This window comes from Solea senegalensis, linkage group LG16, assembly GCF_019176455.1.
Source record: "Solea senegalensis isolate Sse05_10M linkage group LG16, IFAPA_SoseM_1, whole genome shotgun sequence".
Lineage (NCBI taxonomy): Eukaryota > Metazoa > Chordata > Actinopteri > Pleuronectiformes > Soleidae > Solea > Solea senegalensis.
In genome coordinates this window covers 21,081,640-21,106,652 of record NC_058036.1, presented here as the reverse complement: position 1 = coordinate 21,106,652, position 25,013 = coordinate 21,081,640, and the positions used below count along the sequence as shown (strand labels likewise).

At 42.4% G+C, this 25,013-nt stretch overlaps 1 protein-coding gene across 2 annotated transcripts in view; it reads right to left on the bottom strand.

Moving 5' to 3' along the window:
* The window catches only part of kif6 (kinesin family member 6), a 42,099-nt gene that overhangs the window by 1,093 nt on the left and 15,993 nt on the right, over positions 1–25,013 (bottom strand). Inside the window, exons 10-22 of one of the 2 annotated variants that reach the window (XR_006362011.1) lie at positions 24,737–24,840; positions 23,533–23,638; positions 21,642–21,777; positions 17,095–17,289; positions 9,877–9,979; positions 9,540–9,595; positions 5,450–5,500; positions 4,864–4,954; positions 4,583–4,718; positions 3,324–3,406; positions 1,946–2,053; positions 1,136–1,251; positions 578–648 (exon numbers count right to left, since the gene is read on the bottom strand). Coding sequence is in view for 1 of the 2 variants with exons in the window: in XM_044047929.1 (XP_043903864.1) it covers positions 632–648; positions 1,136–1,251; positions 1,946–2,053; positions 3,324–3,406; positions 4,583–4,718; positions 4,864–4,954; positions 5,450–5,500; positions 9,540–9,595; positions 9,877–9,979; positions 17,095–17,289; positions 21,642–21,777; positions 23,533–23,638; positions 24,737–24,840 (1,302 nt within the window). In the remaining variant the exon portion in view is untranslated. Of the gene's footprint in view, positions 1–116; positions 649–1,135; positions 1,252–1,945; positions 2,054–3,323; positions 3,407–4,582; positions 4,719–4,863; positions 4,955–5,449; positions 5,501–9,539; positions 9,596–9,876; positions 9,980–17,094; positions 17,290–21,641; positions 21,778–23,532; positions 23,639–24,736; positions 24,841–25,013 lie in introns of those variants that run through there. The other variant, XM_044047929.1, reaches the window with a different exon arrangement.

Genomic DNA, 25,013 nt, shown 5'->3' with positions numbered 1-25,013 from the left:
CCACGTGACCAAGAGGGATTTTCCACTCGTGTCGCACAACATTTGTGTGGAAATAAACGCTCTCTGTCGAATTCAATAAGAACAAAGGAAATGTGAAGAAAGCACAGAAAAACAAATTAGAATGGTCGAGTTCTTTGTTAGCTTTATTCTTCGTATACAAATACTTTGTTTTAAATTTGTGAACACAATATATTAAATACAGCTATTTATTGAAGACATCTTCCGTCTCTGAATGACATGAAAACACACGCTGAGATGCACTCGCACCGCTGAACAGTCCACTTTCATTACGTCCTTAAACACATATCAGAGACAGATGGTTTCCTAGTTTCTGCTCGTTCCTCTGATATCTTGAGACAACATTTGTTCAGCACAAATGGCCGACGCGTGCCGTGATTTATACCGCTGCCCATTACATCGATGGCATCACTTTTAGATGGTCAATAAGGGTGTGTGTGTGTGAGGATGAAAACAGGATGTGTGTGTGTGTGGTGCATCTTTTCCATGTGAAATTTGGCATTTTTCAAGTCATTTGACATGATTTTCTCTCACATCATCACTGTCCATCATTACTCACACAGGCAGACGAGACGAGAGCTCCAGGCCTCACGTTCCTCCTCAGAAGTTCATGTCACTGATGAAGAGCGTCTGAAAATAAAACAAAACACTGACAGATAATCCAGAAATGAAGTGAAATATGACAGAATATATCCTCTGGGTCACATGTCTCTGTTGCTGCTGCTGCTGCAGATAAAGGCCTCAGTCATGTTCAACCCAAGGGTCCTTGAAAGTTTGTGAATTTGAAGAATTTATTTTAAGGAAAGTAAATGTCCTTCAGGGTTCCCATGCGTCCTTGAAATCCTTGAAAAACAGTTTTCAAGACCCTTGAAAGTTTTGGATTATCGCCCTAAATAGACAGGGGTCACTGAACGTTTTGATAGAGTGGGAGTCAGAGGAGAATATGGAGAGTTACAGAGAAAAGGTAAAAACAATGCTTTACAGTGTTTTGTGAAAAACAACAACACTTTTTTTCTTTTCTACATTAAAAGACTCCAGAACATGAGATGCAGCTAACCAGCAGAGGGCAGTGTTGATTACAAAATGCACATGATGTGCGTCGCCTCTCTCTAGTTACCTGCTCTGTTGAGGAGGTTTTGTCTGGCTCTGACAAAGGCCAGGATGTCAGCGTCCGTCTGCTGGTGTCCAGTCAGTGGGATGGAGGAGGACGAGAGCTCGGTGCTCGACAGGGACCTGACATGTGAACAGGTCAACGTGAAATATCTGCACACTGTCGCACAAAAATCAACCAACTGTTGAAGAGAGAGAGTTAAAACTCTGAGAAAACGAATGCAACGCTGTGCTGCTCGTGCTCGTGGAGAGAGCGACTCCAGCCTGCATGTGACGCTCTGAATGTTTAACTGTGCAGCGCTCCAGTGAGAAACTACGCCTTTGAATTGGTAGAAAGAGTTTGGAGACATTACTTCACAGAGAAATAAAAATTTATGGCTACATTCATAAGTGGAGGGAAAACACAGCGCGGCTGTAAAAATCTACGGGTCCAGGTCGTTTGTATGGATTTAATGACGACTGCAAACACGCACACGGGCTCCTGTGTTGTTTGCATATGGACACACGTACACTCACAAATGTCCACAGTGCTTAAACTTCATCTTATGTCATGCTGTGGCCTCGAGGAGTCACATGATTGGTGATTATTTTCCTCAGCAGGTTGAATGTAGAGCTAACCATTATTTTGATGTGTTCAAATGTCTTGTCTTGTTTTGTCCAAATGATTCACATTTTAATGATTGCTTTGTTATCCAGAGCAAATAAATTAAGAAAATATTCACATTTAAGAAGCTTAAACAATCGGAAATCTTGTGTTAATCATGAAAAAATCATGAACATTCATGTCCAGGAAGCCTGGACACACACACACACACACCTCCACTCAGATGACGGCGTGTAGTGAGTCGCTCTCCCGTCCATGGAGGTATCATCGTGCCACGCTGGTGCAGCTGTTACGGGAGGAACGTTTTTAGGACTGAAGCTTCTGAAATACACAAATAAATTGACATTTATGGAACAAAAGCCGTGCAGACGTGAAATCTTGAGCAGAAGAGGTGGACGACTGTGGAGCAGGGAAGTCTCTCACTGTGCTGCGAGTTCAGGGTACGCGCACGAATCCTCAAATTAATCGCAATAATCTCAAAATATTCTAAGACCTTATCGCCACTTCAAGCTGTAATCAGCAGCACGTATTTAACTTACAAAACAAAGCACAACCATACAAAGGAAGTCATATTATCTAAGATTTATCAGCTTTTAATACTTTTTAAGACCCTGCGACACACGTGAAGTTAAAGGAGGATTTTATGATCTGATCTGTGTCTGCAGCAGATTTGCAGACTAGAGTTCATATGGAAATCATATGTCTCGTCTCACAGGTTTATTTTCAGCATCATCACATGCCGTACATGTGTTTATCCAAACCGTAAGAGACGGTAACAATGAAATGTAGATTCCACTGCGATATTTCATGTCCAGGGTTTCTGTGAGGTTCACCAGCTTTATCACAGTCACACCGTTCAATGAACACACAGTGGAATACTAGAAGGTCAAATAAGGCCAAGAATTTATGATTTATTGTGACATTTTATTATAGGAACCGTGTAGACGTATTTAACCTGATTATTATGAGGGAACAAAGGACCCAGAAAGCACAAATCTCCACCAAGCTTCAAAAACTGTTGTTAACTTTTTGATCTTGTTGCTCACAAAGGTCAGAATCAGCATCAGTCTGTTTCACTTGAAGTTTCAGGTAGCGTAGCATCTGCTAACGTCCTTTAACAACCTACGACATTGATGCTGAGAGCAGGCAGGAAAAGCTGCAGCTGCAGTCTGATAAATGGACCGAGCGGTCAAACATCACGGTGTTTGTTTGTGATGTGATACAATATCTGTTTGATAAAAGAGAATTCTTTTATCTGTAAGGTTGGTGAAGCACAAAAAAAAAAAGGGTTCCATGGAAACCAGAGCCGAGGAGCTGCAGGTTGTTGGCCATTAAATCAAGTGGCATTCAAGCACAGATGGTGAACGGGTAAAAATAACTAATGAATGAAGCAGAAGTGAGTCAGCGAGGGGAAGGTGTTTCTTGCTCAAACAGTTTTGGCTCGGCTGAGCAGAAATCCACAATAAATGCTTTATGGAGTTAATTTTGGCTTCTCCTTAAAGTTAGTTCACAGTGTAAAGAGGTGTGTGTTTACACGGAGGACGGAACACACACATCAATCACAGACAGAGAGAAAGAGAGAGAGTCTCACCTCAGTCCTGGAGTGCCGGGTGAAGACGGCTGCAAGGTTCCCTGTGGTGAGTCTGTGCGACGACACCTGGCTGAATCTGGGTCCTAGAAACAATCGTTGAAAGTAAATGTGTGACGTGTATCTTGGAGATGAAAGTGTAACAACAGAACAACTTTATCTTCAGCTTTTAAAGATGTGAACTAAACAATCAAGACCTGAACCTGTTGCTAACGTCCTGTCTGTGCGACTTCCTCTGTGTCAGTCGGTGATAAATTCTCTGGCTCTTCCTCAGACGTGAGTAAGATGCTATTCTCCATTCGCGAGATCAAAATGAGAGAGAAGCAGCCAGCGGTGTCTGCTGGTCAGATGTTGTTAGTTTCTGAAATGTGCACAACAGCCATTAAGGCTGTGTGTGTGTGTGTGTGAGTCCACAGACCCATCTCTCGCTCTCTCTGTTATTTATAATTTGTGGATTTTCGACTCAACTCTCCGTCCAAGCCTTTGCTAACATCGTCTTCCACACTGTGTCCGTACTGCAGGCGTCTCCTAAGTATCGAGCACAAATACAAAGGTGCTATTTAGGACTGAAATAAACACTGACTCATTTATTACCCCCCCCCAACAACATATTGTCCTTGTTAAACTCTGACTTCTGAGACTGTGTGTTGATGTATTTACTCTCTTGCCTCTCGGTCACATGGATTTCTGTGTTTCTCAGTGTTAGCCTCCTCCACATCCTCCCACCAGGACCCATACATTCATCCAGCCAGCAGAGGCTGTGAGGATCACACTGGTCATGTGACCTCCCTGACACATGAGACAATGCATGAAAAACAATACACCAACTACACGTCTGTTCCAGCATCACTCATCAGAACATCTGCCAAGAAAAGGAAAGCGGATATGGAGTGATGTATAAGACGAGAAGAAGTCCCTGTGCTGTGGTGATGTAGTGTTGTTGATGGACAAGGTCAATTCCCAGTGTCACTGTAAGAGCTGTGAGCGTTCATACATTTAAAAAGCTTCAGAATTTAGTGCACAAAAAGCAGCTTCAACAACTTAGAAAGAATTGACCCCAAATTTTACATTTTCCTCTTCTTCAAGAACAAAACCCATGTGTGACATGTGTTTATACTAATTATAAAAGTCATTCAAGCAGAACCAATAACAACATGAAAACACAGACAAACAAACTCTTTCTCAGGTGTGAGAGGAAAGCTCGAGCGGAAGAAAACATTCATGACAGACAGACAGACAGACGGACAGACGGACGCAGTCACCTGATCACTGGAAGCCTCCCGGCTCCACCACTTATGAAAGTCTCTCTGTAGCTTGACTTTCGCCCTCTCCAGCAACAGCTGCAGGTGCTCAATCTCCGTCCTCAAGGCTTTCAGACGGCCAACGATGCTCTTGTAGCTGATGGGAGACATTAGCAGCAAAACATTCATCTCTTTGTCCCCGTTTCACAGCATCTGCTGCGTCTCATCAATCTCAGCAGGCAGGGACCCGGGGGAAACCATGACGACACATGAAAAAAAAGAAAAACTTTGACTGCACTCACGTTTCTTTTTCTTGCAAAATCTGTTTGCACAGGTTTTCTTCTCGCAGGGCATCCACCTCCTCCCCGGCCTCTGTGGGTCTCCCCGTCACACCTGCAGCAGCATTGGACACGAGAAACACATGAGCACACTGAAACAGCCATGTTCTGGTTGTGAGAGACACGGTTTGGAATACTGGCGGTGGATAACAGAAACCAGGCCGCTGTGATGTGATCTCAAAATAACAAGAGAAGTCTTTGGAGCCTGAAATAGTGGAGAGATGTTTGTAGTCTTTACAGCCTTTTATGTCACTGATCAAACCAGTCAGAAGAGACTAAGTGAAGGGACAGTCCTACTGAGGAGGACGAGTGCGCAGGCTTTGAAGTGGCCACTACTAAAGACGAGCGCCCACACTGTGTTGACATGTTTACCAGGCCATTCTGAAGAGAGTGGAATATCAAAAACGACAGTTGAGGAGTTTCCACTCGTGACAAAACTGCTCAGTTCATTTCAAAGGACGACGTGGAAGCGGCTGAGTTTCTCGTCGCTCAACACAATGCAGTCATTGTCAGAGCAGGCTGACGGTACAGATGGAGCTGGAACTCTTACCTTGAACTGCTCGCTGCCTTCTCCTCAGCTCTAACTGCTTCTTCAGCTCATCTAAGAGAGGACGAACCAAAATATAGAAGCTGTAAAATACTTCAGTTTAATCTCACACAAACATTGATCAAATGTTTTGCTCAGTGGAGCACATCCAAACACGTCATCCCTTTCATTTGTTTTTATTTAAATCAACCTGTAAAAGACACATTTGTAATCAGCTAAAATGAGGGCGAGAGTTTGTTTATCCTCCCTGTGTGTGCGTGGGTTTTCTCTGGTTTTTTCTCTGGTTTCCTCACACATGTCCAATAAATTGTCCAATTGGACTGGCGACCTGTCCAGGGTGCACTCACTCCGCCTTTCGCCTTATGTCAGCTGGGATTAGCACCAGCAGCCCCGCCCCTGCAACAACATGCCAAACATCCCGCATCTTTTACTGTCCCTGAACTGTCTTGACACAAAGTTATTTGCACAATATTGGACACACTGCTGACTCACACAACAGTCCTCACAACGAACCCTCGACTCCAGCGAGTCAGGAAGCTACATGTTGTTTTCCAATCATCGTGTGACCGTCACACTGTGTTAACAAATGAATGAGTGAATTCTGTTTGTCAGTTTAATGAGCTAAAGCTCGTTTGAGCCATTTTTGATGAACGCATGAGGTTCATTTATTATCAGACGACAGAAAAAGGAGATAATTTCACTTCCACATCAAAGAAAATGGCTCAAATGTCAGCTGCTGTGTGGAGTGAATGAGTGAGATAATGACGAGGCAGACTGAACGACAGAAGGGACGTTGAATGGCAGCAATTTCTGCGTCGAGTTCCCCTCACGATCCCTCAGGTCTGATATGTGCACACGGCGCTGTGCTGTATCTGTTTCTGTAATAGAATCCTTCTGCCAACCTAAAAGCTGCGGTTCAAAAACGAGAAAGCCAGATGACGAAGAAACTGGGGCGTGTGAAGAAGATACCGTTTCATGGTGCCATAAAAAAGTGGGATTAGAACACTTGCTTTGTCAAAGAAGAAGAAGAAGAAGAAGAAGAAGAAGAAGAAGGTTTTAAATAACCTGGTGTCCAGGAGAGATCCAGGGATTCATTCAGAATAACAATATCACGGTCATAGACTTCAGCGACTCTCAGCCTTTCACTGCTGAAGGAAACAATTCACAGTAAAGCTCATGTTTCAGACGACAGTCGTTCATTCAGGTGAATGAACGATCTGAAATGCACTAAGTGACACCGCGGGAAACCTCGTGTTTTTCCCTCATCTGTCGTGGGTATGAGACAGAGTTTTGGAAGCCATGTGTTTACATACAAGTGAAGCTGGAGATGTAAATGAAGTGAGACGCCCTGTGGCTTTACGTTGTGGTGCGGTGGTCAGACCCAAGTCTTCCCCAACAAAACAACTCAGCTGACAAACGGGGAACATTGATGTCATGAGTCCTTCCATGTTGCCGTGGCGAGGATGTGCAGGAAGCACGTGACAGGCAACAAAAAGCGCTCATGGTCTGTACTTAGGCCGAGCAGTTACACATTCATCTGCACATTTCCATGATACAATAAGCATCATTCAAACCTACAATTTTAATTGAGTAATCTTAAATATGAGAGTAAGCGGCTGGAAACTCAGTGACGACTGAGGAGTCACGACTGCCAGTCAACGATCTCTCTTTCCTTCACTGACAAGAAAGATTTGCATACGTGTCAAGTAATCGTGTGTGTGTGTGTGTGTGTGTGTGTGTGTGTGTGCATGCTGCAGTATTTTTGGATTCCACTCCAGTGCCTCAGGACAAGACTGCAGGCTAAACACCACAACCCCTTCCAAACCACGCAGGGTTTCCCCCCACATCGTCGGGAGAGACATGCCGTCGTCTTTAAGGACCAGTTTCAAGCTGCAAGCCTCAATAAATATTTGGTGATTTTTGTGGAGCGGAGGTTAAACGTGATACGCCGCAGTGAGCGCGAGATCCCAGCATCGTGCATGCATGCATGCTATCCCGCTTCTCAGTATCTCAGTGGGTGTCAATTAATGTCTGTGTGAAGAAGTGTCCAAAATCGAGCTGCATTTCAAATGATATGAAAGGAAACGTATGAAAGGTTGTAAATACTGAACAATGGGTTCAGCGCTGTGTGTTTTTATTGCACAGATGTTTTTATTGTTCAAAGACATTTCTGTCTGGGGCCATAATAACCTAAACCAAGGACATCACATAAACTGTTGTGATGAACAGCTGATACCATTAGCTGCAGAAGTAAATCATAGCAACAGTCACGTTAAATGTCGTGGCTGTTGGTAACAAAGACCACATCCAGTGAAGAAATCAAGTTACATTCTTCCTGCGATATTCCTTCTCCAGTGCTTTGGAAAAAAAATATCCTTGGCCAACATTTTCATTTCAGGCTCCAGTCGAGTTTCACTGCGATTTATCTCAAATATCACTTTTGGGTCGATCCCGGCAAAGGTGAGCTGATAAAAGTTGTTCCCAGAGCAGATACCAGATGCTCCGCCTCGCACGGTGCCGCATAAATCGCTGCACATCTGGCAGAGAAATCAAGAGATGCTGCTCATTTCCAGCCGCCCGACTACACCTTCCGTGCTCTCAGAGACGTGCGTCGCTGACCCCTCTGAACAAATATATATGCTCGCACTTTTTGGACCAAAGGGCTCGGAACATATGCTCCTCCAGTGGGACTGGATTCCAAGGCCGTGTGCCGTGGCCAAGAACAAGACTGTAAACCAAGAAAATGTTTATACACCGACGTCTTCATGGGCTACTACATCTGCCTTTCTCTCCTACGAGTGACCCTCACGCTGGGCACATCCATCAGAGGGAGCAGCACAAAGCCTTTGTCTATATTATGCTAAGTCTTTTCCATGTTCTACAACAACCATGAGACACATGTAGTGTAAAATTTCCAAGCAGAGCGTCCAAAATGGCAAGGAGACATACTGAACTAAATATTATGGTACTACTTTCCAGCCAGAAGAGGCAACCACCGTCCACTAAAAACACTGTCTCTCATGTAGAAGGAATGCAGATCCTTGCGCCTGAAAATGTAACGATATTTGACGGCGTCGAGATGTTTTTGGCGGCTCTTTTCATATTTGAATCTCATTAAAGATGGATGTTGATCCAGGAGTGCTGCTTCCTACACAACACATTTAAAGAGTTAATCTTCTAGACGTTTGTGTGACAGCACGTCACACAATAAATCCTGAAGAATGACGATGAATGAACGCCGCTTTGAGGTTTAACAAACCACCGAGCGTGATCTGAGGCAGGGGGCCATGCCAGGCTCTGGTGTGTGAGGCAGACCTCTTCATTTAACGTGGCATGTGTAATAATAAGGGGAAATTCAGAAAAGCAGCGTGCAACAGTACATGCAAACCAGATCAGTCAGAACAATAAACGTTTGATGGAAAAATGAAAGCAAAGTGCAGTGAAATCATTGAAACTCGACGACACTGCGGACACTCACTGCCCACGAGGAAGAAACCCACGACATATTATTGAATAAAAGTCATCTTGACAGCATGAGTGCGGACTCCAAGTGAGCTTTCAAATCTGAATAATACTTAATAATAAACGTATTGATAGAATAAACGCCGGAGCAAAGCTGTAAACTCTGGACTCGCTCAGCGTTGTCTAAAGCTCCGGCTCATGCCAGGCCTCATTTTGGCACACAACGGCTACCTGTCAAGGACATTACCCAGAAGTACACAGGGGTGCATTTAAAGTCACCATAAAACAGCCGGAGACAGGCTAGTAAAAAAAAGTACAGGTTGGAGGAATAGGTGGGTGGAAATCAGAGTGCCTCTCTGTCCTGGAAAAGTTCAGGAATGTGCTGAACAACATTTCTACACTCCAGGGAAACTGAATATCCAATATTCATTAACGTTTTCCAGGCAGGTACGTGGGCCGCTGTCTTTCGGGACCAGAAGAACGTTCGCAAACACGAACGCCATCCAACACAGACCCGGTGCCACAGTCGTTGTAGGGAAGATGATGAAATGTAAAATTGTGTGTGTTTTCTCAGCTGCGACATGTGTTGTGTTTTCTGGAAGGCAAGGCCTCATCTGTTGATACGACTTACTGATTACATTTCTGCCTTCAGTCATCTGCGTTCCAAGTCTTCTGGCCTCGGCTGACCTGTGCAGGAGATCGTAGGTGTTAATGGGCAGCGGTAGCAGTATAGCGTCGGTAGGCCAAATAAAATCCCTTCAGTATTAAATAAAAACATGTATTACATGCTGTGTCAGCTGGGATGTTACTTAACATCTTACATAATCCTCTCCCGGATAGAAGATGTCCTTTTTCTGGATTGTATAAAATCTAGCAGCTTCTACAGATGCTAATGATCTGAATGAGAAGGAGAATCATGGCCCACAAAATTCTGTCTCTCATTGGTAAACACACAGCATGACACTAACCTCTGTTTGAGTAGGTTCTTGTTGTCCTCGATGGTCAGATAGTCCTCGTGGTCTCTTATAAAGGTCTCAAAGGCTTCTTGCTTCCCCATAGACAGCTGTGGACCTAAAAGAAAGAAAGAAAAAAGAAAAGAAAGAAACTTAGCACTGAGGCGTACAATACGTCATAATATCAACATAATCAACACGACGACATGATACGTATCACACGTATAACACTCCAACATGAAGTGTACGTTCACACATGTTCCCACATCCACACGCACTCAGCCTGGCAGACAGATGCATGAATGGATGACCTCCCACTGTAATTACTAATTACACTTAACTTAAGGATTAAACAGAACATAAACACGAGTGTAAACAGCAACAGGCTGGAAACAAAAAGTCAGCATTTCACTTGGAAACTTGCCACATTTAAGGAAATGATTTTATGAATTATTGTGGACACATCACCTGCTGATGCTGATGTTTAAAGCAGGTGAAAGAAGTGACAGATGATGACTTTTAATTTACCTTCTGATTCCATCTGATTTACACAGGCAACACGATGGGGATATAATATATATACACGATGCTATATAAATAAATAAATAGAGATGCATTTGAGTACAAGTTTAAAACCAATTAAGAACAATAGGAGGGCACTGCTATGTACAAAAGTAGTGAATATAACACCGACTGGACCTCAGAACTAAACTTTATACAAAATGAAAGTAGATGTACACTGTTCATAATGTGCTTTGAAACAATAAACTAAAATCTGGTTTATCAAGGTGTTGTGTTGCAGACTTCAGACACTGCCTGAGTTTAGGAGAAACGTTTACTCTAATCTAATCTAATCTACACATGGAGAAGCTCTGGTATCATATAACTATTACTGCAACGTTATCCTTCACGATTTACTTCCAAACGACTCCAGAATTACACCCAATCATGATTATTTTATGATTATTATTTAACTGCTGTCATTTATAATCATACTCAACAAATGAATGAATTTGCAACACTTTTGTTTATGCTCAATTTTTTTTCCCGTAATCAAAGAAATTTGTAAAGTTTGAAGAGTGTGAATATTGTACAGGTGGGTGTGGTCACAGTAAAAGAACTAAAGCTTCACATAAGGCATCTTAAGGGGGGCAGAGACTTTCTTTGTGACCATTCCAAGGCACATGAGTGCAATTTAATCACTATCTTGTTATGTTATACACATTTATGAGCCAAAAATAAGCTTTTTGGATCATATTTTTTTACATTAATTCATGGAAAACGGAAGCATTGTTGATCCTCTTCTAGATTAGAATGGGAATTTGGTTCCACTGGACTGTGTTTTACCAGATCTCACAGTAGAATACAAAACAGAGCTGTGCAAAATTCCCCCGTGCTATGGAAAACCCAAAATTAACCAAAGTAACTCATGTGACATTAGTTGTTGGACAGTGTGGAACATTTCTGTCTTTCAGTTTGGTCCTGATTGAAACCAGCAGGCATAAACGAGTCTCTAGGAGAAACACTGTCATTCAACCATTGTAAAGGACAGCATTCCTCACATATCTATGAGTAATATGAAATCATATCATTTTGTAATAAAACACTTTGTGGGCTAATGAGATCACATAGACCTCAGGGCCAGTTTTCCTCATTCTCCTTTTCCACCCAGACAAACCACTGAGGTTTCACGGGGGGAGGAATCAACTTGTATATTGTTACCATTTTAACAAACACCAGGAATATGAAATATGACAATGCTGTGCCATCAATTCATTAGAAGACGAATAATGTCAAGTCGCATTAAATGCAAAAACAGTCCATACTCCTATACTGTGGCCCGCTGCAGGGGACAACAGTGTCTGACTTAATGAGACGTCTACTGTTTCAGGCTTCACAGACATGTGTGGAGGACATGGTAGAATCATCAGCGTCTCATTATACGCAAGCAAGATTTACATTAAGATCTAAAACTCCCCGTTTTTACCCTTTAAAAACACACGAGTGAAGAAGATTCCGGTGAAGAAGACACAGGCATCTCAGACTTTGAGGAAATGCACAGACAGTGGTCATCAACGGATATAAAACTCCCCAATGCCCATGTTTTATTTTACGTTTGTGAGGCTAAAAGCTCCATACAGAAGGATGGAGTATGGAAAGGGATGAGTCAACTAAATGTCGTTCAGTAGACATGAATGGTTTCCATGGAAAGGTCATCATCATTACATATGCAGTTAATCTCCAGGGGACAACAATTACCCTCAGCGTAACCATAAGAGGCTGCTGCTGCTGCAGGAAGCTCAGATTAAACGTGCATTAAAACAGACATAAACATTCAGCGGAGCGTCGAGCACGAGGAAAAGATATGTGTCGTGCATTTGTTTTGAATTAGGACGGAACAAAGAACAGTGATTTACTGCACATAGAGTTTGGTTACGAGTCTCCAAGTGGGTCGCAGAGAATCACCACTCCAGATGTGATGCATGTGATATAATACAGTGTAGTGCACTGTGTGCAGTGGCTCTGGGCTCCTTATGTTTTGCACATTCAGTGTATGGAAGATGAATTCAATATGTAATTGAATGTAATTGCCTCCGACACCAGGTGTGCTGCAGGATTTCACACGGTTTAAGTCAGAAACACTTGAGTGTGCTGCTGCTGCTTCACAGCTGATGGGATTAGAGTGTGTTGTACTCAACAGAAGCAGATATTTCTCATGACAATTATCCACCGCTGAATCCTCCTCAGGGGCTGTCAACCTCAGCTGACCCTGGACAGTTCGCCTGTCCATCGCAGGGCCACATAGAGACAATCATTCACACCTATGGTCAATTGAGAGTGTCCAAGTGACATATCCCCATATCGCTTGTTTTTGGACTGCGGGAGAAAAGCCACGCACACACGGGGAGAACATGCAAACTCCATGCGGAAAGACCCTTGTTCCAACCGGGGCTCAAACCCAGGTCTTCCTGCTGCAAAGGCAAGAGTGCTAACCACTGCACCAACCATGTGGCCCTCTCGTGACAATTTGAATTACTTATTTTTTGCACACACACACACACACACCGTGTGAATCTGACCTCTGCATTTAACCCGTCCTCATTACACACCAGAAGCGAACACACACACGCCTGGTGCAGGAGCAGCGGGCAGCTCTTATCCGCGCCCGGGGAACAGTGGGGGGATTGGGTGCCTTGCCCAGGGGTACCCCAGTCCTTGGCCCTTTCCCAGACTTGAACCCACGACCTTCAGGTTACGAGCCCAATTAGTTTCCCTGTTGGCCTGAGGTCTGAGAAAAGTGGAGGAACATTCCACAGTGGACGTGTAACTGCTTACAAGAGACCTGGGAGTTTTAAAGGGGGAGAGCAACCCTTCCACAACAAACTGGACAATAAAATACTCTAATAATATTGTTGGCAAAAGGACATCATTTAGTTATTGTACAGTCTGGTTTAAAAGCGGTGTCATCTGTTCACACCCGCTCCGTTCCAAAGTAATGTTAACACCAGTGAAGCTGTTTATCTCACATTTTTCTCAAGAACTTTTGACCCAACAGCGAAATCTAGACCCGTATTAATTACTGAGCGTGAAGATGAGAGAGTGAAGATGAGAGAGTGACACGGGAAAAGCAGGAAACGCTCCCCAACATCAACAACTCCACTGCGATGCTTTTTACATGTGGGAAAATAGGAGTGACTACGTCAGACAATTACAGCTACTTAAGCACATGTGGCCACTCGTGAGTGATTCACTCACTTTAGAGGTCAATGAGTCACTGGCATCCTGTCAAACACCCGAGCGAAGAAAAGCACGAGCTACTGTTAAAATGTGTCTTCAATAAATCAAATCAGACTTTATTTATAAAGCATCTTTCATACAAATCAAAGATTGTCTTTGTTTCTACTGGCAGGTAAGTGCAGATAATCGACTGCAGTTGTCCTTTCTCCGTCCACTGTCCACGCTATTTAAATGAGTGAGGTGTGTTCACAAAAAAATGGATGTCTTCCAGGTCTCTTCTAAGCCACAAGGGGGCGACTGTGCTAGTTGCAAAGAGAATTCCGTTTGAATGGAAGTGGGAAATGTAACCACCTCCCACTTAGGTCATCGTGTCAGTAATTTAGATAATGTAGTTAAGGGTCCTAACCTGAGTGGAGTGGGTGGAGGCGAGTGTCAGGGTGATGTATGACAGGAGGCGGAGCTGGAGGTGGACAGGATGGACAGGATTAGAAATTAACATATTCGAGGGACAGCTCAGTCTAAACGGTTTAGAGATGGTTTGGTCATGTGCAGAGGAGGGATAGTGATTATCCTGGACAAAGGATGTTGAAGACGGAGCTGCTGGGCAGGAGGAACAGAGGACGACCACAGAGAAGGTTCATGAAGGAGGACAGAGAAGACACAAGAGAAAAGGACAAATTTAGGGTTTTCTTAAATAATACATGTCAACTTTGTCATTTTGTTCTAATCTAGAACTCTGTTTTGCAAAACACCAACATGCCGCGGAACTAAATCACAGTTCTGGACGCTTCGAAACAGGATATCAGGTTCTTATGTCTCTTGGATGATAATGTCATGCTGATGCACTGCTCACAGCTCTCAGTAACACGAGCTGTGATTCCGCAGAAGTGCATTCATGAGATTTATCTCTTCCCTGGAACTCATTGATCATGCTATTAGCAGTTCATCAATTAAAGAAATGGATACTAAAGGAAATGAAGATGCCCACTCATGAAGATAAGTGGCCTGAGGACAAGACAACAACACAGCTTGTGGATCCTAGTGTAAAAAAATAGCAGTTATTGTTTATGCTTATGTCAAGATCATCACTTTACAACAGCTTTTGTAAAATATTATAAATGATAGCCTGTAAATAGCCTTTAAGAGTTTTATAATAAGGTTCCATGAAATTGTATTTCATAACCAAATGGCTTCATTATTTACATGAATGTAAACCATAGTTCAGATCACATTGTTCCATATAGTGTTGATTATACTAACCAATAATCATGTTCATCCAAGAATCCATGAAATCAGAGAAAGCAGATGATTCTTCATCTGGGTCATCATTCGATCACATAACACACACACACACACACACACACGGTGCATCATTTATCAAAGCACAGCTTTACAGCCGTCCATCACAGCGCTGCTCATTGTCCCCTCAGTGAATGACGGATCTGCTCACCAATGCTGACTGGATCATGTTCAAACATGTGTTTGTTTTTTAATGCATCCTCTTACAGAGACCCTGTTTGCAATTACCCCTCCGCTGGCATTAACACCACACTGGGCAGCATGAGGATGAGGGAGCTGTGGTTAGCGCAGACAGACGTGCAGCCTCAGTCTGATGAGCTGCTGGCTAATTCTGCGGCCCTTGGCCAGCGCCGAGCTCGTTATAAGGGCTCAGGTTTATCATCACACTTAAGGCTCCACTTAACCAAAATTAAACAGGAAAAGCCAAATAAACACTACTACTGCCTAAATAGGAGATCTCAAAGTCTGATTGGCTCGACTTTGATCAACCACCACATTCCGGTTACATTTAATCCAAGTTCAGTTTGTAAAAAAAGCCGAACAGCAATGCAAGACAGACGGCTCAGGCTGAGCAATAAAATGATAACAATAATGAAACCAATACACCATGTGTTCAATATAAAGTGCCCGGCCAAACCCGAATCACTAAGTTGAATGATTTGTTGGACGACGCACGTTCACTGTGGCATCGCTTTCTTATTACGCAACATCACAACATTCATTTAAATCCACTGCTGTGTTCAGATCTTGTATTTATGATGAGTCGGACCTCTGTGTCAAGAAACTCCATGAAACCCCCAAAGATTCTGAATGTGGTTAAGGTCTGGACCAGTCCCTGGATTCCTGGCATTGTCATGTTAGAATATGCATGAAAAACCAGGTTATTCATTACATTAATGTAGTCAGTTTACCTTGTTTTTTGTGCATATGCTATCTTTACTTAACCTATGAGACGGGATCAGCTGAAATGATGAATTGTGCAAAAACACTTTGCTTTGAAAGTTTCTCTATTCTATTGACCAACTAATAATTTTGTCATTTAGGAAATAAATGTATTATTTGATAGTGATTTTTTTTCATTGTGATAACCTTTTGGTCGCTGGTCATCTACAGGAAGAGAAACTAAATGATCTGTTCAAATAACAAAATTATACCAAACTGCAACATTGTGCTGACACTTCATGACATTGATTTCATTCTCTACCTCGCTTTATTTATGTTGCAAACATTAGTAATGGCCATGTATAATCAAAAAAAGCAGCATGTTTATCTGTACATGAGACACCATGGTATATGGTATTTGATTTTATTGAAATAAAAGAATATAAACTAAAGGTATTTAATATTTCCGATGACATGAGGTTTGATATGCCAGCAGCGTCTGAACGGTGTCTCTTGTGTTTACACTGCTGCATTCTTGGGCCCTGAACTCTGCTTCATGTTCCAATAACTATCACAGGTTTTAAACTCATCAGCAACAAATTGCAGGCTTCATATACATGACTCTGCTGACACTTGACTTACATCCAACAAAAAAAGAAAGAAATGCTCCTAAACACATGCAGCCCAACTGATGACATTGTTTAGAAATAAGACAGAACCATGGGATGTCAGACTGTTCACTGTACACTAAACATCAAGAAATAAAGGATTTGTCACAACCTCAGCAGACGCAGTGAAAATCAGCAGGATCGCAGCCAACTGCTCACATTCCAGTGCAGAGAGATCACTCACTGTACTCCCAGCACCTCGTTCATCACAATCACGTCACCTTTAAACTCACTTCAGTTCCTACGCGATGCTTTTGACCCATTCTTATTATTTAATAGCAGCGAGCAGCTGTAGTAACAGTGCCATGGAGGAAAGAGTTTGTGAAGAATAGAACCTGGTATTTAAAATGTTCTGTGAGCAGAGGAACACACAGAAAGGCCTCAGTTGACCCTGAAAGTTTGGTGAGGAAGAACTTGACTGGCTCACACAGAGATTGTGAGCCAGGTCTTCTCTTCCAACACCAGCGCCTGACCTCGTAAATGCTCTACACAATGAATGAACGCGCACAAACCATAGAACCACAGAAACACTTGAGGAAAGTCTTCCAAGAAGTGCGGAAGCCGTTATACTGTAGCTGCAAAGCAGGGACCAACTCCAAATGACAGTCCTGTTGGTGTAACACTGTGTTTGTAAAACTTCATGTACCTCTTTTCATGTACTGCACCACTCGTCTTCCATGGTTGCTGGAGATGTCGTCTGTGTCGCTCTCCGCCGGTGACGTTGGCGACGAGCTCGGCGTACTGTGGGCGGCTACACTCTGACCACTGGTGATCTCAGCGAGCCTGGCAGCAACATCCTGGGCCTTTTTCTTCTCCCTCTTCAACATCTTCACTAAGATACCTGCACGTACTGAGTTAAGGGCACAAATACATGACAGTGTGTGTCCATGGTGTAGTCTGTCTCTTGTCCAGTGTCTACTGGGATTGGCTTCAAAGAATAAAGAAAGTAGTATATACAGTAATAATGGACAAAATAGGAGAAATGCAAGAAAACAAAGAGGAACAATGACCTCCATACTGCGGCCTCCTAAGCAACAGGCTTCACTGGAGTTTTTACAAACGGCAGAGAGGTGACATGAGCTCAGTGTCTAACCTTAGAGGCTGGGGTAGTCGACATGGTCTGGGATAAATCAGTGGAAAGAGGAGGAGCAGGCGAGGCTGCAGAGACCTGGCCACGATTCCAAGAAATACTTTCACACCAATGAGGACACAAGTGATATCTGAGCGTCTGACAGAGAGTAACTGACAAGAACGGCAGCTTAAGTCCTGTTCACACTTTTACTGCCATGACGCGCTTCACTTCTCCAAACGCAACGTCTCTCTGCATTAGGACAAGTTATTATAATGGTTTCCTTTGCTCCACATACACTCAGCTTCCAACTCTGCAGTAATCAACTCTTTGATCCGCTGCCTCCTTAAACAGCTCTCCGCTGGCCTGACATGCGACTTTTAGCTTTTGCAATCAGAACTGCCAAAAAGAGAAAGTGTGAAAATAACCAAACATCAAAGTGAAGAGGCAAACACAAAAAACTCCGTCTAACCTTAGACTTAGACTTCCTTTTATTGTCATTGCACAGAAAACACAGTAGTGAAAACTGGCAACGAAATTACGTTGCTTGGCAAGCAGATAAAAACCTTAAGTTATGACCATCGTACACATCACCTGCATGAATAAAACATTCACTAAGCTCCTGCCTCAGTGTGTTTTAATGACAGTAATCACATTAGTCTGCTCCTCAGACACAGCAGGTCCGTCATGACATTCACAGACGCGCAGACACGTCGCTGTGGAGAAGTCAAACTGCCGCGGTCACAAGATAATTTGTGAAAAACGTCAGAATGTCATTGTCTCGGATGATGAATGGACACAGAGTAGAAGGAGCTGGAGAAGTTAATTTGTATTACAAAGGAGATGTCAGTGGAAACAATAACATGAATGAGCCGTGTCTCCAGTTACAATTACATTTCCAACCAAGCCAAATATGCAGTCATCTTAACTCTGCCAAGATCTAAACCCAGGGCTGCTCCAAATGACCTCTCGCAGCCAGGGCCTGTGTCATTGTTTCATACGAGTCATTACTTCAGACGCTAGACTTCACCAGCTTTTTCCATTATTGACATTTCTGGAAGCTGATATCTCTAATCATGCTGGACCATGACCACCATGGCCTCTTAGAGTGAAAATGTTCTTTAGGGGTTGCATTTTAGATCTGGATGCTACAAAAGTCACGCAGAAAAATGTCTGTAAATTGACCACAGCAGTGACAATCACAGTACAGGACACTTCTCTTTATTGTGTCTTAACGACTTCACTCAACACGTTTCTGACTGAAGAAAATCACTGTTTATGTTCAATAGTGTCCACGAGCAGCCAGAGGAATTGTGACCTCTACTCTACTCGCGTCATCAATTGTTCCCCAAGGCCTCAGACTCCAAAAACAACTCCAGGGAACATTGTCTGCTATTTCCATCCCATTTCTATAGTGTAACCGCTATAGAACTATAGTGGTAAAACTTCTTCTTATTTTCCTTTAAAGGAAGAAAGTCTAAATTTCCCCCTTAGAAAGTCATCCATGGCAGGATATCTTGTCCTGGACTGACACAGCTCGTGGAATCTGGAGTTTATCCCTTCCCTTCAGAGCTGGATTCATGTTTCAGACGATGCTGGGATCTTTTCTTTTGTTCGTTTTTCTTTCCATTGTATCAAAACATAAAAAGCGCCCACACTATCTCTCATGTTTTTTAACGTCCAAGGCCTTTTCCTCAGGACTAACGAGATAGGATTTTAATGTTACCCATGTGAGACTATGCTGCTACTGAACATAAATTAACAATATTAACAGCTCTTGGTAACAGGAAGGGAAATACTGTGGTCTGGTCGAGCTTCTCTGGTGTTACATCCATGCACCAGCCACCCACCTCTACGTTTCCTCTAAAAAATAAGCACACGCACATGCAATATCTTGCCGTCTTCGTCTCCAACACTTCATTAGTCTGAGCACATCCTCATGTACACATCTAAGAGTATGAAAACTGTAATCGATGACCTCTGGCCAGCATCAGCAGCAGGCTTCACACGGGCGATTACACCCAATATTTTTGACCAGAATAGATGACAGGACGCATTAACCCTCACACAGAGTTTCATTGTTTCCAAGAAAGAAACAAAGGGAAAAAACCACACGTATTTTTTGGAAGGAAAACACATCAGAGGTCTGAGGCAGTTACTTGGACAAAGTGTTGAGCACTGAGATTTGACAAGAGACACGACGACGTTCACGTCAACGTTTGTGTCGACGAAGCACTACAGCCTGAAGTTATATTCTGCATTTTTGATGATTCACTTGAGAGACTATACTTCATATCATTCAAATTATAATTTCTTTACAATCACGACAGTTTCATAGCCAACCTAATTTACGCTTTCAGGACAAGCAACGGACTCAGGAAGTGAACAATCTCCAGTTTTTCAGTTGTGACACTGGATGACATATGCAGATTCATGAACACTATAATATGGTGAATAATTATGAATTCTTGAATTCCTGTTTAAAAAGACTTGACGGTTAATGTCGAGTTGTCAGGAAAGACGTCACCTTTTCAAGTGATTAAACAGTATTTAGAATAAATATCTAATTGCGATATGATTTGCGATATCAGAGAGAACGGTCATTTTTATCATCATCATTAATCATTATCATTTTGGAAAACTGTATGATATTCGTGCAGATGTGTGAGAAACAAAGATGTTCTCTTCAGTCTGTAGAATAAGATTTGTACAGATCAAGATAATAATTAATCAGAAATGATATTTTGACACTGTGGCTTTAAACAAAATACTGCGCCTCATATTGCAATTTCGATAAAATTTCAATGAATTGTATAGAACAATGTCAAATGCACACAGGGTTCCTTCCTGAATGTAACGGTGAACAATGTTCCATAAATGATTTGCTTCGACTCTTTATTTTATGACCCCACAGCTTCACTGTTGTCAAGCGCAGCCATGTTTAAATCTGCATGTGCACCGTAATGCTCGTCCGCTCCCCGTGTTGCTCTGTCATCATGTCGGCGGTGGACGTGCCATTAACTCTGCTGACTCCACTAAGAACTACCAGGTGCATGCCCCACTGCCATGGCAACCGTGTACATGGGAGCACACAGGGACAGTGGGTGGAGATACAGCCCTTTGTTTAACAGGGGACTATCCCATAATTAACACTGAGGACCCAGCGCCAGTCTGGGAACTGTAGACCTGTACAATAGCAAACTGGTTTGCAGAATACAGCGTTGGACAGATGGACAGACATGGGCAGAATACTGATTTAAGCAGAGAATACAGATTAATGTAAGACACTGTAGATCAGAGTGGAAATGATGTCACTCTTCAGTGCTAAATTAATCCAACTACAGAGCTACTGTACAGTAGACAGACCACCCCAAGAGTTTAGGCTACTGCAACCTTCTATTCAAACTTCTCAATGAAAGAACACAGCGGTGACGCGATCGGCACAGTGATTACGCGACATGCCAAAAGTACTTTCTGCTTTTAAAACACGGACGGGAGCAATTTTGGCAATTATATTTGCATTATGTGAAAACCAGTATATGGCATTTTGAGAGGAAAAAAAAAAAGAGCATAAGAGTCAATTTATTTTGGAAAGCTGAGGTTATTGCGGCCAAACAATCAAGCAGACGTCTCAATTTTCCTTCTAATGTGCTATGATCTAATGACACGCCACAGCACGAGGGCTGGATTCCATAGAGCCACTAGAAATAGAATATTCTCAATCAAATACCATAATTATGATGAATAGTAATTATGATTAATTGAACATATACATTAGTTGGCTCTGAATGCAGATTCAAGTATATTTTCTAATTCACATCTTTCTGCTTAAGATGTTTTTACAATTATGTGTGTGTGTGACAGTGTGTACATACATTTCAATTTGAGTTGAAACATACCACACCTGATAGATTACTCCTTTCTTTCCCTTATTTGGAAATCTGTACACACGGCATTCATGGTCCTGCTAACTCTGCTCACAGACTGCATGCACTCATCTTTCAACACACATTCAATGGTCAAAAACACTTTTACGCTTTTCCTTCTCATATTTGATTTTAAATAATGTCAATCATGTAAAAATGACAGCGACTATTATACGTCAGGACACCGTCAAAGGATACTGATTTCATTATCACGCTGAGTCAGCATCTCCTTTAAATTGGTCGCTTCGAGGTGGTTGTGTTGAATCATTTCTTCACTCTCTGCTGCTGCTGCTGCTGTTTGAGTCTCTCCAGCTTCATTGTTCAGAATCAATTTCTATACAAAAACATGACAGAATTATTATCAACAAAAGGAAGATTTTCTCATTTTGACATATAAGAAGTTGTCCAACCCTTTGATGTGACCCTAAAATCATAAACGTCATGTGGAAAACAGCATAAACAACCACAATGAATGCAAGAATGTAAAGAAGCTGGAAAACACATTGTAGCACCTCTTCAAAAATCTTTGATATCCCTTCATGTTAAATGCTCCCATTTCCTCTGTCTGCATTTACAACTTTATTATACAGGTGGCAAACATGTTAAAGCTCTGGAGAAAGGTACAGAAGTCCCCGATACTCAAGACACTTGATGCAGTTATATCTCGTGTGTGTGTGTGTGTCATTGCTGCAGCTTCACAACATATTACACATACTATACAAAATCAAGGAGGTCCCACTGCACATCTGAGCTTGCAGTAATGAAAAGACACAGATAAAAAGGATGATAGAAGAGCTGAAGAGCATGAAGAGCTAAACAGTTTCGAGAACAAAGACGAGAGGAAATCAAATTTAAACCAGATCCACATTCCTACAGAATCACTGGAGTGTGACTGGGGTGATGCTAAGAGGAATGTAAACTGAACAGGAGATCATAACAAACTCAAGGAGCGATAAACAGCTAGAAATTCTAGTGGGGATCTGGAACGGCTTCTGCTGGCTGCTCCAACTGCCGTGTTTTCCCTGCGCTCATTTAGCTGCAGTGGGTCATCAGCTGATTTAAATCGACAACATTAATCAATATGAATCGGCTCTTCCTCCCAACAACCCTGCACACAACCGAGTGTCTATAAACTCACCAGACGCCTGCACTATAAAAACACAAACATGAAATCAGCTGCCACAGTTACATATAAATCCTTTATTAACCAAGAAGCAATTAAATGAAATGTAGACACTGTTTAAGTGTGAACCCTGTGTGCAGTACAACGACAGCAACACAAACCTACCAACTAATATTTACTTTTGTTAGGCTATAGTACAATTTTGTATTGATTTATTAACTAATCTATAAAATGACCTACGAAATGAAAACACACATCATTGTCCTGTCATGTGACGCCTTCAAACGCTTTGTTTGAGGCTTCTTCTCTCGAGCCGTTGTCACATAAACGTCTACATGTCAACATTACACCTTGCATCTAATTAGATGAACAAATACGTGTCTAGACGTGAGGCCATGGGAAAATCAACACTGGTCGCCATTGTGTCTTAAAACATGTTCACTTTCCAGCAACAGGGAGATGCATCACTACATCTCTGATAATGGTAATTCACTGGTAATTAATATCCCTCACAGGATTTACAGTTATTTGCCAAGTTCTAACTCTAACATCCTGTTCATGATTAGCTATCTAGGTCACACTGAGGTGATGAAATTATATCTCTATAATGTAATTACACATCATTTAAATATAAAATAATAAAAGGTTAATTCAGGGGTAAAGCATATCTCGGCAAAGACAGCAGGGGGAGCTATTTACAGGAGCTGATCAAATGTGTGTTACTTTACAGGTGAAAGCTATCTTTTACATTTACACTGTACAATAAAACTCACACTAAACTAAAACATTAAAAATTCAAACTCAAGCTTTTGATGTTTTTCATTTTTTAAGGTTTTTAATGCAACCTGCACTGAAATCTGCTGTCACCCTAAGTGAGTGTAGGTGTTGAGATGCTTAGAGAGAACACACACACACACATACAGAGGTCAGGGGTCATGTATACAAATACGGTACATTTAATATTACCTTCAGCAGAGAGAAAGAGTGCTGGATTTTCCTCATGTCTGCTCCAAGTGACAACGTCACATCAGGATCAGGGTCATCGAGAAAGGCCTTGACCAGCTCTTCCAACCTAAGCACACACACACACACACACACACACACAGTGTGAGCACCTACCAAATACATAATATCACATTCCATGTGACAGTGTTTCACCGTCACAGCAGGCACTCACACGGTTAATATATAATGTTTGAAGAGCGCGTCTCGTGTTTAAAATATTGGTCTGGTCAAAGAAAACTATTTACATAAATGTGTGTTCCAGCTCCACTCGGCCAGAGTGTTGATAAACTGTCACTGGATGATCGTCCAAACATTGACTCTTCACAATCTGGAAAAGACAAGGAGCCAAAAAAATCCCAAGGGATCGTCAACGCAGGCACGTCAACGTGCGGTTTTCATTTTCCGTTTGGGCGCAGAATCATGCTGGGTTCACGTGACAAAGGACTTAAAACAAACTCGGCGGTCTGGTTTCATGCCCCTGAAACCAGATTGATGCCCTGTGATGCCATGTGCTACATGCTGTACCTCGCAAATGCTAAATTTTAATAGTTACAATAACGTAGCAAACTAAAATTCTATTTAGGAGAGTTTGTTACAAAAGTGACAACAAATAAGACCTAAAGTCCTTCTCTTCACACAGTGAATTGAAGATAATCACCCGGGTACAGAGGAAGTAATAAAAAGGCTGAGTGGGGGCATGGCATGGTAAATCCATCAGAACTGGATGTGTCGAGTCCTCAAAGGAACCTCTGGCCTGAACTGTGGCCCTGCTGCCCTCTACCCTCGGCTTTTTGAGAGTATGAGTGGAAACAAAGCAGCGCCGGCTTAACATTAGATCCAGTTAAGCCTCAGCTTCCACTCAGCATCAATGTATAAGTTATGGAGGCACTTTAAGTAAAAGACATATGAAATAATGATATTATTATAAGATATTGATCTCTGACTTCTGCACATTTCTAACTGGCATCCAGAAAAAGACGGAGTTCTCATCTGGGTCTGGCGCTGAGGCTGAAAGCGCTGACACGGCTCTTCACACAGCTTCATACATAAATACACACACATACATACATTTAGTCAAATCTGGATTTAGCATCATCGTCCTAATGTGGAGGTAATGTAATAAACCTGACTGGAGTCAGGATTCGAGGAAGAAGACGTGACCTACTTCTGGATCTCGTCCACAGTGAGTTGGTCATCTCGCTGCTCTCCCGTCACCATGGCCAGCTCTTCCCTCAGAGACTCAATCTCCCTTTTCAGACGTGCTATTAGCTGAAATACAAAGCAGGGTTCGAGGTTTTCTTCATGTGCACATCCACATATAAAGACAGACATACGCAGAGAGACGTGCAGACAGACACCATTTCCCCGACTGCCAACTGATGAGACAATCGCTCTAAAAATGATCTTGCGGCATCTTCTGCTGATGCATTTTTAAGGATAAA